At 42.9% G+C, this 12,242-nt stretch overlaps 1 protein-coding gene across 3 annotated transcripts; it reads left to right on the top strand.

Moving 5' to 3' along the window:
• The first annotated feature begins 273 nt into the window (after positions 1–273).
• LOC128741450 (probable pseudouridine-5'-phosphatase) lies at positions 274–11,704 on the top strand. 3 transcript variants are annotated; one of them, XM_053837275.1, is made up of 5 exons: positions 274–410; positions 9,345–9,478; positions 10,517–10,735; positions 11,018–11,250; positions 11,309–11,704. In XM_053837275.1, the coding sequence occupies exons 2-5, from the start codon at positions 9,367–9,369 to the stop codon at positions 11,483–11,485; spliced, it is 741 nt and encodes a 246-aa protein (XP_053693250.1). In that variant the 5' UTR covers positions 274–410; positions 9,345–9,366; the 3' UTR covers positions 11,486–11,704. The 3 variants fall into 3 exon arrangements, with proteins under 3 accessions (XP_053693250.1, XP_053693249.1, XP_053693251.1); XM_053837274.1 differs by lacking the exon at positions 10,517–10,735 and adding an exon at positions 10,229–10,447 and having other exon boundaries at positions 277–410; positions 11,309–11,702; XM_053837276.1 differs by lacking the exons at positions 274–410; positions 10,517–10,735 and adding exons at positions 9,121–9,200; positions 10,229–10,447 and having other exon boundaries at positions 11,309–11,702.
• Positions 11,705–12,242: the final 538 nt, after the last annotated feature.

A 12,242-nucleotide genomic window follows, 5' to 3' on the forward strand; every position in this document is an offset into this window, starting at 1 on the left:
GAATTACCCCCTATACCAGCTACCTTCCTGAAAGACGTAGTCCTACGTCAAAAAATCCAGGTCTCCAATATATTCTCAGAAACCACCAAGGGGAGATTTTTCGGTTTTCTTGGACATCACTTTATTTCCATTTCCATATTCAAATTTCGAGCAGTTTTGCTCGCTGTTTGCCAGTTTTCGAGTAGCTGTGGGTGGATAAATTTCAGAAAATCTGACATCACTGATCAGTTGTCATTTTCAATGCGTTTGGATTGGTTGCATTTCGGCAAAATATGAATTTATAACGTAAATCTCCGGTTAAAAGTGAAAGTGCAGTGTTTATTTTCTCAACATTTCGTTAAATATACATAGTTACGTTCCTGGCTAACTGTTTAGCTAAATTGTCGCTATCAACATTCATTCAACTGGAGGTAACCGGTATTTACATTTCTTATCGTATGTTCAGAAATTTTATGTGCATTATGTAAGGTGTGGTGTCTTCCAATTGCTGCGAGATTTCTGCGAGAGGACTACCGTTCTGGTGTGCATTCCGCTTGGTTGGAAAATTGCGCTGTGCAAATTTTTGCAATTTGTTAAAAAAAGTAAAGGAATAGATATGCGCTTTTAGATGTTGTTTGCTTCCCCATACAATATTCTTCACCATACAGGGATATTTCTATATATATAAGACGATTCGATATGGGCCAATTTTAGACCATTTTTTACAGACAAATGAATCTTTGAAACCGCCCTTAATGATAATCTGGAAGTATAACACAGATGGCTCTTCGAACAATATTCTTCCACTTTTTTTTAAAGCAGTCAAGTCTGTTTCCGGCAACCGTATTTGTACTTGATAAGTTTTCCACTTATTTTATTTCTAATTTTTTAAATGATCGAACACAATTCGCCCTGCCTTGAATATGCGTTCGTGGCTCAAGCGCTCTTACTTGTGGTTTTCCAATTAGACAATTGCAAATTGTTTTTAAAGTTTTTGTCACCAAATTAGCTTGAAAAATCCGGGGGCAAAAAAAATTGTAGGATGCAAGTCAAAATTTTTTTTTTGTTTGGACGTAGCTAGGTATGTAATGCGATTATATTGCCATCTACTACGTGTGCAACCTCATATGCTAATACTAATAATAAATATGAAGAATAATAATACTTTCATTTGGTAACAAAATCATGAAAATCGGCTCAGTCGTTCAAAAGTTATGATTAAATAATAAGTTAGGCAAAACGACGATCTTTGGCCGCTCTATCTCAGAAATCCTCAATGCCAAATGAAAAATGTTGAAATCGGTTGTGTGGTTCCGAAGAAAATCGCGTCACATAGTTTTTACATTTTTACTTAAAACTTTTAAACGAAACGTTGGCGATATTTTAACCGAATACTGCCAGCATGATAGTTGAAATAATCGAAGGAAATAACATGAATAATTCAGCTAAAATAGAAATGCCCATTAGCCGTTTAATTAATTCGAATTATTTGCATATTTTAATCGAATACAACTAGAAGGAATAGATAAATTAGTCGAAATTTTGTCAGAAATTTACTAAAAGTAAATTCAATCCCACAATGGCAGTCCAACCATAAGAAATATGAGATCAAGCTATAATTGAATTTATTTTTTGATAACGTTATAATGCATGTGATGTTTGATTCTGTAAACAATTTATATTTTTGATTTGTGTTAACGAAAGAACCGTCAGATGTATTCTGTCTTGGATATGTAATTATTTTAGTCCTATTTGAGTATCGTAACATGATATTCTTTTTGTACTAAAGAGAGATTTGATTAAGTTTTGTTACATTGTCAAGTGCGTCATTTGAATCAATTTATATGGATTGGAATATTTGAATCATCCAATCATCAAATGATTTTACCTTTAATAGAGCTATCAATAAATAAACCTGTCAACTAATCAAATCATTTTTAGGCGTCTTAGTACTCAATGTACTCACTGATGAGCAGTAGATTTTTTTCTATTTAGTTCTACCATTATGCACATAACAGTACATATTGAGGGAAAAGAACTATTCTACTCATAATTGAATCTGTATTAGTACTACAAGTTTGCGACTGCTGGAAATCAATTTGGAAACGAAAGAATATTTTACTGGAAACATTTTTAGTATTCTAGTCAAGTTGATCACCGAGTTGGAGTAACCTTTTCGGGCAAAGCTTGACTGAATGCCGTCTTTTCGATCTATTTCACGTTGTTCAGAAATGCACAGAGAGTTTTAGAAGAAAAATTTGTCATCTAAACAAGTCTTGTTATTGCTTGTTTATGTAGATGAATGCCAAGGTAACTGGGGCGACGGCCGGGCGTTTTCTCTTTCCATTTTGTTTACTGATCTCATTTCTAGACTACCAGCAAGCATGCATTATATCGTGGTTCTGGCGTTGTCCACACCGCAACCGGGTGATAGAACGAGTGCCAAGCACGTGCCCGCTGCCGGAACAGAGCATTCGCCCCGTGCGTGCTCAAGACTTTCGGTTGTGATCTGCTGCGTGCGTGGGAAAAATGGACTATGTTCGAAATCCGCCATTCCGCCGAGCGGGCAGCGGCTTTGTTTGTTTGCTTTCGCTGCAGGTTGACAAACTTCGTGAGTGTTTTCGAGGTGGTGAGACTGGGTAAAGTGGGGTAAGAGGAATAGTCGTTTGAATTCACCTAAAATAACAACAAAAATTATTGTAACAATGTAGCACATCACAGTTACGAAGCCTATCAGACTGTTTTAAAATTTCTTTTCTCGAAAATTTCGGAAAGAGGATATTAAACAATCGAGATTTGGCATTTGTTGTTTTACAGATTTTTTGGGTAAAGTAGCTTGAAGTATTTCGGTAAATACGTTTCCCTTCCGATCTCTGTAATTTTGTTTTTCAAGCTACGGACTACGGTAAATGAGAAATATTTACTGACATCCCTGGAAAATAGACATATTCATGTAGATCGGTTTTATGCTTTACCGAGAATCACTTCGGGGCCCAAAAACAAGCAGCTTTTCACTCTATGGCGCATCGCCTAGTCAATATCCCCATGGAGCAGGCAGATTTTGCAGCGCAAAGGGAAAGGATCCAGAAAGCTGCTGAATTAAACGGGTACGACAAAAAGTTTGTGGATAAAATAATCCGCAAACATTTCCGCAAAAAACAGCGCCATGATACCACTACACTACAGCCTGAAAGAGAAGAAGTACAAAGAATCAGCCTGCCGTTTTACCCGAAAGTAACAAACCATATTAGAAAGGTACTTAAACGGCATGGTTTCCATGTGTTCCACAAAAGCGACAATGCCTTACAGGAACTTTTGAATAATCAAAAGGACAAGGTTCCGCCCGACGAAGGCTCGGGAATTTATGAAATTCCGTGCCAGGATTGCCTGGCGGTGTACATCGGGCAAACGCGGAGAAAATTCAAAGTTCGCCTAAAGGAACGTAGAAAGACAGTGGAGAACGAACGGCCCAACGACTCCAGTGTAGCCATGCACTCAATCTGCTCCAAACACAAAATCAATTAGGGAAACGCAAAGCTGTTCAAAAACGTGAGAAAGTCTTCTCATTTGACTGCGTGGGAGTCGATGTACATCTGTACGGAGGACCGTCCCCTGATGAATGAGGATGACGCTCTCATCACCTCACCGCTCTTTCAACTGACGAAATTGAAACTGTAGTAAACAGCAAATTACTACTTTGTATCCAGTCGACCACCGCTCTGATGATGGGTAGGATGATGGGTAGCATCGTACCCGAAACCGGTTAGCGGATAAGGTATTTATGTTTTTTGTAAGAACCATAAGTGTTGTGTCTAGTATTCGCTTTTACCGAGATTGTATTTTGAATTTGAGTGGCTCTAGTGTCTTGCACTTCCCAGGTGTTGCTTATCTTGGTTCAACCAGCTGCGCAACTCTCTCACCAACAAGTCTCGCCCAACGTACTATTCCAGCTTTGGCGACTTTCTGGATACTGGGCTCGCGGTAGCTTGAGTTGCGGTAGCTTGTGGTTCGGTCTTTTCCAACGATGTATACGTTGTTCTCAAATACCCTATCAAAAATGATTATAAGCACACAATCGCGATAAGATCCACTGAAAAACGTTGAAATTTTTTTTTGAAAAATCACTACAAATTTTCTGTCTGGATCCCTGCTTCGCCAGTGCACAGGATGTTATTCCAGTGGCTTCTAGCTTCGTTCGCTCCATAGCCACTGATTAAGTGAGGCATCACCTTCCACTGGTCCTTGGCCTCAATAATTACCTCCAAAATCTAACGAAAACCATCCCCTTGCTTCGTATGCAATGCTGATCACCAAAGCATCGCCGAATTCTTCGCCACTACCGACCGGTTTGATGTTCGCGATGGAAATGCCATCTGCCACCGATGCCACCTTGACGCTTCGCGCGGGCACATAATTTAGCACGCAATCGATCGTCACGTACCCAAGATAGTACATTTGGTAAACAGCAAGCCTTGGCTAACCCGCAAGTTTCGCGCGCTGAAGACGATACCCCTTAATCCGCTTCGCGAATTTGACTTCATCTGCTCGCTCGTTTCCCGGTATCCCGATGTGGCTGGGAAAGTCAGCTTTTCGCGACTAAAAGCATTGTCTATGAATCATTGTCATTTCATCTCTCCACTTAAATCTGATGTTATGCTTTAGAAGCCCGTTAATTACGCTAAGTGAATCGGTACAGATGAGATAAGTCCCCGCACCGTCTTGTTCTGATACCCAGAGGAGAGCTGCTCTAACTGCTTGACTTGGTCATTATTAAAAAGATATGCTAGACTGATATACAGTGAACTCCCGTTCGTTTGAACGATTCCTCATGCAAACTAACGGGGTTAGTTTTTAATTTGAACAACTGGTAGCCCTACATATGCTGGAACTTGTGTAAACTGGCAGCCCTGTTCTTTGTTATTGTTTTGGTGGTTTGATTCAGTTGGCAGTTGCAAGCAGCGAATATTCATTCTCCGATCGGATTTCTACCATAATCGTTGGAAAAACGCATTGTGAAACAGATTAAACACGCTAAATCAGCACAAACAAATCGTGTTTATGCGCATTGTCTGCATAAGCAAATGATGTCATATTGAGTATGAACCATTTTTAATTTGCACGTCGTGCAAACCAACGGGGTTCAAATTAAAAAGTGTTCAGATTAAAAACGGTCAAACGAACGGGGGTCCACGGTATACGTGAGCAATAATACTTATTTTTTCGATTCTTTTTAAACAATTTCCTTTTTAAATTTCTGATATGGGCAGCTTTTAAGGCTTGTAAAAACAATACTTGGCTGGTAAATGGCTTGGTAATGCGTACCATCGGTGCCTTGTGCTCTGGGCATAAACTAGACCCCACAGTGGTTCACAGCCTCTTACCTTGCAACTCCTACCCCTACCTCCTCGTAGTAACAGCCGGGATACGAGCAACCTCGGTGGAGATCGGGTAACCAACCCCGGTGGAAACCAAGGTCGTATGCTGACAGGGGAGGATGGCTCCTTCGAGCTACGTTGGCCCTCCGGCGATACTGTGGGGTTGGTTGCGGGCTTTGCAAGCCTTAACCACTAAAAAAACCAAAGTAATGGACTCCGTAAGTAATAATAATAACTCTAATTAGGAACATGGAACTGTCGGTCTCTAAATTTCCTCGGAAGTACTCACGTGCTTCCAGAAGTTCGACATCGTAGCGCTGCAGGAGGTATGCTGGAAAGGAAGGATGGTACGTACGTATAGAGATGGTCATACCATCTACCAGAGCTGCGGCAATACACGAGCTGGGCACAGCTTTTATAGTGATGGGCGAGATGCAGAAGCGGGTGATCGGGTGGTGGCCGATCAATCCCCGAATGTGCAGTTTAAGAATCAAGGGCCGATTCTTCTATATAAGCATAATTAACGTGCACAACCCTCACCTCGGAAGTACCGATGATGACAAAGACGAATTCCACGCGCAGCTGGAGCGTGAATACGACCGCTGCCCAAGACATGATGTCAAAATTATCATCGGGGACTGTAATGCTCAGGTTGGTCAGGAGGAGGAATTCAAATCGATGATTGGACGGTTCAGCGCCCACCCGCAAACGAGCGAAAACGGCCTAAGACTTGTCGACTTCGCCGCCTCCAAGAACATGGCCATACGTAGTACCTTCTTCGAGCATAACCTCCACCATCGGTACACCTGGAGATCACCCAACCAGGCAGAATCACAAATCGACCACGTTCTGATAGATGGTCGGCACTTTTCAGACATTATCGACGACAAAACCTATCCGGGCGCTAACATTGATTCGGGTCACTACCTAGTGATGGTAAGGATACGTCAAAAACTATCTGTTGTGAACAACATACGATACCGCCGCCCGCCACGGTATAATCTAGCGCGACTGAAGCAACCGGAGGTCGTCGAAAACTACGCGTTATCTCTCGAAACCGTGCTACCGGAAGAGGGTGAGCTGGATCAAGCCCCTCTTGAGGACTGTTGGAATGCCGTGAAAACAGCCATTAACAGCGTAGCGAAGAACGTCCTAGGCAGTGTGGCACCGAATCGACATAACGAATGGTTTGACGAGGAATGCCAGCAGATATTGGCTGAGAAGAACGCAGCGCGGGTACAAATGCTGCGTAGAGCCACCCGTCAGAATGTGGAGCGATACAAACAGAAGCGGAGCCAGCAAACCCGACTCTTCAAGGAAAAGAAGCGCCACCAAGAGGAGAAGGAGTGCGAAGAACTCGAACAGCTGTACCGCTTTCACGACACACGGAAGTTCTATCAGAAACTCAACGGATCTCGCAAAGGCTTCGTGCCGCGGGCCGAAATGTGCAGAGATAAAGATGGAGGTATCTTGACTGATGACCGTGCGGTGATCGAAAGGTGGAAGCAGCACTACGATGAACACCTGAATGGCGTGCAGGCGGAAGACCATGATAGCGGAGGAAGTGACTACATTGGTGCAGCAAGCGACGAAGATTTGCCACCCCCATCGATAAGGGAAGTTAAAAAAGCCATCCAGCGGTTGAAGAACAACAAAGCAGCGGGAAAGGATGGCATTGGAGCGGAACTTATTAAAATGGGCCCGGACAAGTTGGCCGGCTGTCTGCATCAACTGATTGTCAAGATTTGGAATACGGAACGACTACCGGAGGAGTGGAAAGACGGGGTTATCTGCCCTATCTACAAGAAAGGTGATAAGCTGGATTGTGAGAACTACCGAGCCATCACTATCCTGAATGCCGCCTACAAAGTGCTGCCCCAAGTTCTCTTTCATCGACTATCGCCAATAGCCAATAGATTTGTGGGAAGTTACCAGGCCGGCTTCATGGAGGGTCGGTCTGCAACGGATCAAATCTTCACCCTGCGGCAGATCCTCCAGAAGTGCCGCGAATTCCGAGTCCCCACGCACCACCTGTTCATCGATTTCAAAGCCGCATATGATAGCGTAAACCGACAAGAGCTATGGAAAATTTTGGACGAAAACGGCTTTCCGGGTAAGCTTACTAGACTTATCATGGCTACGATGGATGGGATCCAGTGCTGTGTGAGAATCTCGGGTGGATTGTCGGACCTATTCGAATCTCGCAGGGGACTTCGACAAGGAGATGGTCTTTCCTGCCTGCTATTCAACATTGCGCTTGAAGGTGTTATAAGGCGAGCGGCGATCGAAATGCGGGGTACGATTTTCAATAAATCCAGTCAATTTATCTGCTTTGCTGATGACGTGGATGCTGTCGGCAGAACATTTGAGGCGGTAGAAGATCAGTACACCAGACTGAAACGCGAAGCAGAGAAGATTGGATTGAAGATAAATACGTCTAAAACGAAGTATATGCTGGCGGGCGGGACCGAGCGCGACAGGGCTCGCTTGGGCAGTACCGTGGTAATCGACGGGGATGAGTTCGAGGTAGTCGACGAGTTCGTATACCTGGGCTCACTGGCAACAGAGGACAACAATACCAGCCGTGAGATTAAAAGACGTATTATCAGCGGAAGTCGGGCCTACTACGGACTCCACAAGCACTTGCGGTCGAACAATTTGAGCCCCCGTACAAAGTGTACACTGTACAAAACGCTAATTAGACCGGTTGTCCTCTACGGGCACGACACGTGGACACTTGTAGAAGAGGACCTACGAGCACTCGGAGTTTTCGAACGGCGGGTTCTAAGAACCATCTTTGGCGGAGTGCAAGAGAACGGTGTATGGAGGCGAAGAATGAACCACGAGCTCGCGCGTCTCTACGGCGAACCAAGTATTCAGAAAGTGGTTAAAGCTGGACGGATACGCTGGGCAGGACATGTTGCTAGAATGCCGGACAACTATCCTGCAAAAATGGTTTTCGCATCAAGTCCGGTAGGAACAAGACGAAGAGGGCCACAGCGAGCGAGGTGGCAAGACCAGGTGGAGCGAGATCTGGCGAGCACTGGGTGCCCGCGGAACTGGAGATCAGTTGCCATGGACCGAAACAGATGGAGAAATTATACTGCGCAGGCCTTGTCATAAGACGTTAGGTCAATTAAGTAAGTAAGTAAGTAAGTAAGTAAGTAAGTAAGTAAGTAAGTAAGTAAGTAAGTAAGTAAGTAAGTAAGTAAGTAAGTAAGTAAGTAAGTAAGTAAGTAAGTAAGTAAGTAAGTAAGTAAGTAAGTAAGTAAGTAAGTAAGTAAGTAAGTAAGTAAGTAAGTAAGTAAGTAAGTAAGTAAGTAAGTAAGTAAGTAAGTAAGTAAGTAAGTAAGTAAGTAAGTAAGTAAGTAAGTAAGTAAGTAAGTAAGTAAGTAAGTAAGTAAGTAAGTAAGTAAGTAAGTAAGTAAGTAAGTAAGTAAGTAAGTAAGTAAGTAAGTAAGTAAGTAAGTAAGTAAGTAAGTAAGTAAGTAAGTAAGTAAGTAAGTAAGTAAGTAAGTAAGTAAGTAAGTAAGTAAGTAAGTAAGTAAGTAAGTAAGTAAGTAAGTAAGTAAGTAAGTAAGTAAGTAAGTAAGTAAGTAAGTAAGTAAAAACAATACTTTTTATCTACCGAAATTTCATAAAAAAAATAGAAAAATAAAGATAATAATAATTTTGGGCAAGACACTTGCCCCAGTGCACCCCGCTAGAGCAACAATTTTTGTCGGAAGCCAACAAGCATACGGCGGCGCCCATCAATGACGGCGGCGTCCTCGGCAGCGTGTCTACTGAGCATATGGAAAATCCGCCACGTTTGACAAAATTGCGAATTCATTGTTGTTGATTATGGTCAGTGTTGTTTTTGTTGCTAAAATATAACTCTCTCCGAGCACCAATTTTATATTTTCTCTCCCGGCGGCGTTTGATCTCTTTGTCCGTGTCCATTGATCAATCTACTGTTTTTTTTGTCCCGTCCCGTCTCGTGTGCTTTAGCTTTTCTAACGACGTTGCAAAAATGAGCCGCCTGTTCAGTACTGGTTCTGCCCTCAGCGCGACTGCAAGCAAAATGGTTAGCAATTTCCGGAAAGTGACCCATTGCATCTTCGACATGGATGGATTGCTGCTGGGTGAGTATTCTTTATTCCTTAATTTTTACTTTAACCCCACACACAGGACATAAGTTTAAATTGGTTCGAAATCGTTGTTTGAAACCAGGGTTGATTCCTTCCAGAAGGTAAGAAAAAATTGTTTTATTGCCAACTCGCTCTCACTGATGTGATGTAATATCGAACTAACGGTAAATACCGTTTGCATAAAAACTGAAGAACAGCCCAACCCGCCTACTCATCAGCAGTGCACAATTTTCCAAAGCGTGAATTGATGAAGCAAGCAGTGGAAATTTTTCCTTGCACGTAGCCGAACTTGACCTTGACACTGCAGTGCGACTGCATCGTGCATCGGATATGGTTGCGGAAATGTTGCACCTTACTATTCCGATTATGCTGACTGGTTCGGCGGTTGGTACGGAGAGGTTGTCGTCGTTGGTTGGTTAGTGAAAAAAGGGGTATGGCTGAACTGGTGAAGTGACGGAATTACGTTACTTGGTGATAAGGAGCGCAAATAGAGAAACGTTCGATGAGTGTACGTACTGGCAGATGACGATAATGCAACCGATACGAGTGAGTGATGGAATGCATGATTGCTGACAGTACAGTTTTATTTCACATAACCTAACACAATTATTGAGTGTTTACTACTGTGGCAAATGATTTTTTTTAAGAAAGAAAAAACTTAGGATTTCGAAACTGACTGAGCTTTTTTAAAGCTCCATACGCTTTACTCATAATATCATCCATCATTTCCGCTTCCCATCGCAGACACCGAGATCCTGTACACGGAGGTAACGCAAAGCGTTGCCGAACCGCACGGCAAAATCTACACCTGGGACATTAAGCAGTCAATAATGGGTCTGCAACGAGAGGCGGCCGCTGTTGCCATCATAGAAGCCCTCGATCTTCCGATGACCCCGGAGGAGTACATCGAAATTACCACCAAGAAAATCAACGAAATAATGCCCAACTGCAACCTGATGCCAGGTACGAACTACTTGTCGACAGTCGTCTAATCGATTTTCCCTTCTTCTTTTTCTGCCTTTCTATTCACAGATACAGAGAAAATCTACGAAAAAATGTTACGGGAAATAATCAAATCGTACAACGCGACCTATCCGTGGGCTACCCGGCTTAAGGTCCTCGGTACGACCGAGCAGAGAACCGTCTCGATCATAGTGAACGATCTGAAGCTGTCCTGTACAGTGGATGAGTTTTTGAAAAAGTTCCGTGAGAAACAGCTAGTGGATCTCGACGGCGCTCCTCTCATGAGAGGTATTGCTTTACTCGAATCGAATGCTAGGAAGCGAATTGAATCGGCGGCGCAGCCAAACCGCTAACGTTCAAGGATAAAGTTTGTGCTCCGGCTATCAATCGGCTTTCCCCGTAGACCCCGCAACCGAGCACAAACTTTAACTTGGCTGCCCCGTTTGCGCCCTAGAATAGATTTTCTCTGTGTTTTGTGTTTTCTTTAACCGTTTGCTGCACGCTAACCCAGTGTGTAAATTAAATGAAAAACTAACCGGGCGGCTTTGCTACCATCCCTTCTCGCAATAGGTGCCGCACGTTTGATACACCATCTGCATCAGCACAACATTCCCATCGCGGTGGCCACTAGCTCGAGTGCAGACTCGTACGAGGTAAAGACCCGGAAACACCTGGAACTGTTCGATCTCTTCCACCACAAGGTAACCGGCTCATCCGATCCGGAGGTGAAGCAAGGCAAGCCGGCTCCGGATATATTTCTGGTAGCAGCCTCTCGGTTTCCCGCAAAACCTACACCAGAAGAGGTATCCAAAAGCCCTTTCAGTGGTTGTTTTTTTTTCTCACAATCAGTTTTAATTTCAGTGCCTTGTTTTCGAAGACGCCCCGAATGGCGTGACCGCCGGACGGGCAGCTGGAATGCAGGTGGTAATGGTACCGGATCCACATATCGACGAAGAACAGCGAAAGCATGCAACGGTGGTGCTAAACTCCCTCGAAGAATTTCAACCGGAACTATTTGGACTGCCCGCCTTCAAGTAGGATATCGAGATCCTATCGATCGATTGCTTCTCCTAGTAGGGTAAGAGTTTTTTTAAGCGACGACGTGTGAGCTGTTCTCGTTTCGTCTCGAGTGCTGACGTCGGCGTTTGTTAGCTACGTACAAAGTAAGAATATGATCGAACTACCCATTAAAAACGGCAATTATAGATGTAATAATATGAATATTTTAATGTGACTAATGGAATACGGCTTTGCCAGTTCAGGATTCAACAGAATTTGCAAAGAAATCCGCCAATCGACGGTTTAATTACGATTGGATAAGTTTTGATGTTTTGCTCTTAGAATTTTTAAAAAATACAGGGTTTCTGCATTTGATTAATAATTTCCTTTATATAAAGGAGGCGCATGGTTGCTGATGCTGATTATATAATATTGGCGAAGTTTTGAGATTCTTATTTTAGGGGATGTTGATACTGAATTTTCTAACCATCCGGTCAGTGAAGTGGACAGATCTGAGAGAAATCCGGATTAGGTCTTTTTATTTGTTTTTATTATAAGGAAGAAGGTTTGGTATAACATTTTGGTTAATTGAGAAACAAAAATGGTCGGGTAATTTGTCAAATAGACTTATGTGACAATGAGAGATTCCTTTCGCGTCTCCTCTCTTCCGCTTTTCACGGTTACATAAATGCATAAAACAGAAAATCTTCAAAACATTTAGATTCATGCAAAGTTGATGTGTTAAAATGCATTAGTATCGCCGCAAAAAACGGAAGAGAGGAGACACGAAGAGAAT

Source organism: Sabethes cyaneus, chromosome 3 (assembly GCF_943734655.1).
Source record: "Sabethes cyaneus chromosome 3, idSabCyanKW18_F2, whole genome shotgun sequence".
NCBI lineage: Eukaryota > Metazoa > Arthropoda > Insecta > Diptera > Culicidae > Sabethes > Sabethes cyaneus.

What these genes read in the sequence shown, in the direction of transcription:
- LOC128741450 (XM_053837275.1), top strand. Translation starts at nt 9,367, where the DNA reads ATGAGCCGCCTGTTCAGTACTGGTTCTGCCCTCAGCGCGACTGCAAGC. An exon ending in CATGGATGGATTGCTGCTGG is followed by an intron (nt 9,479 to 10,516) that starts GTGAGTATTCTT and finishes TTCTATTCACAG; the next exon opens with ATACAGAGAAAATCTACGAA. An exon ending in CAAAACCTACACCAGAAGAG is followed by an intron (nt 11,251 to 11,308) that starts GTATCCAAAAGC and finishes TTTTAATTTCAG; the next exon opens with TGCCTTGTTTTCGAAGACGC.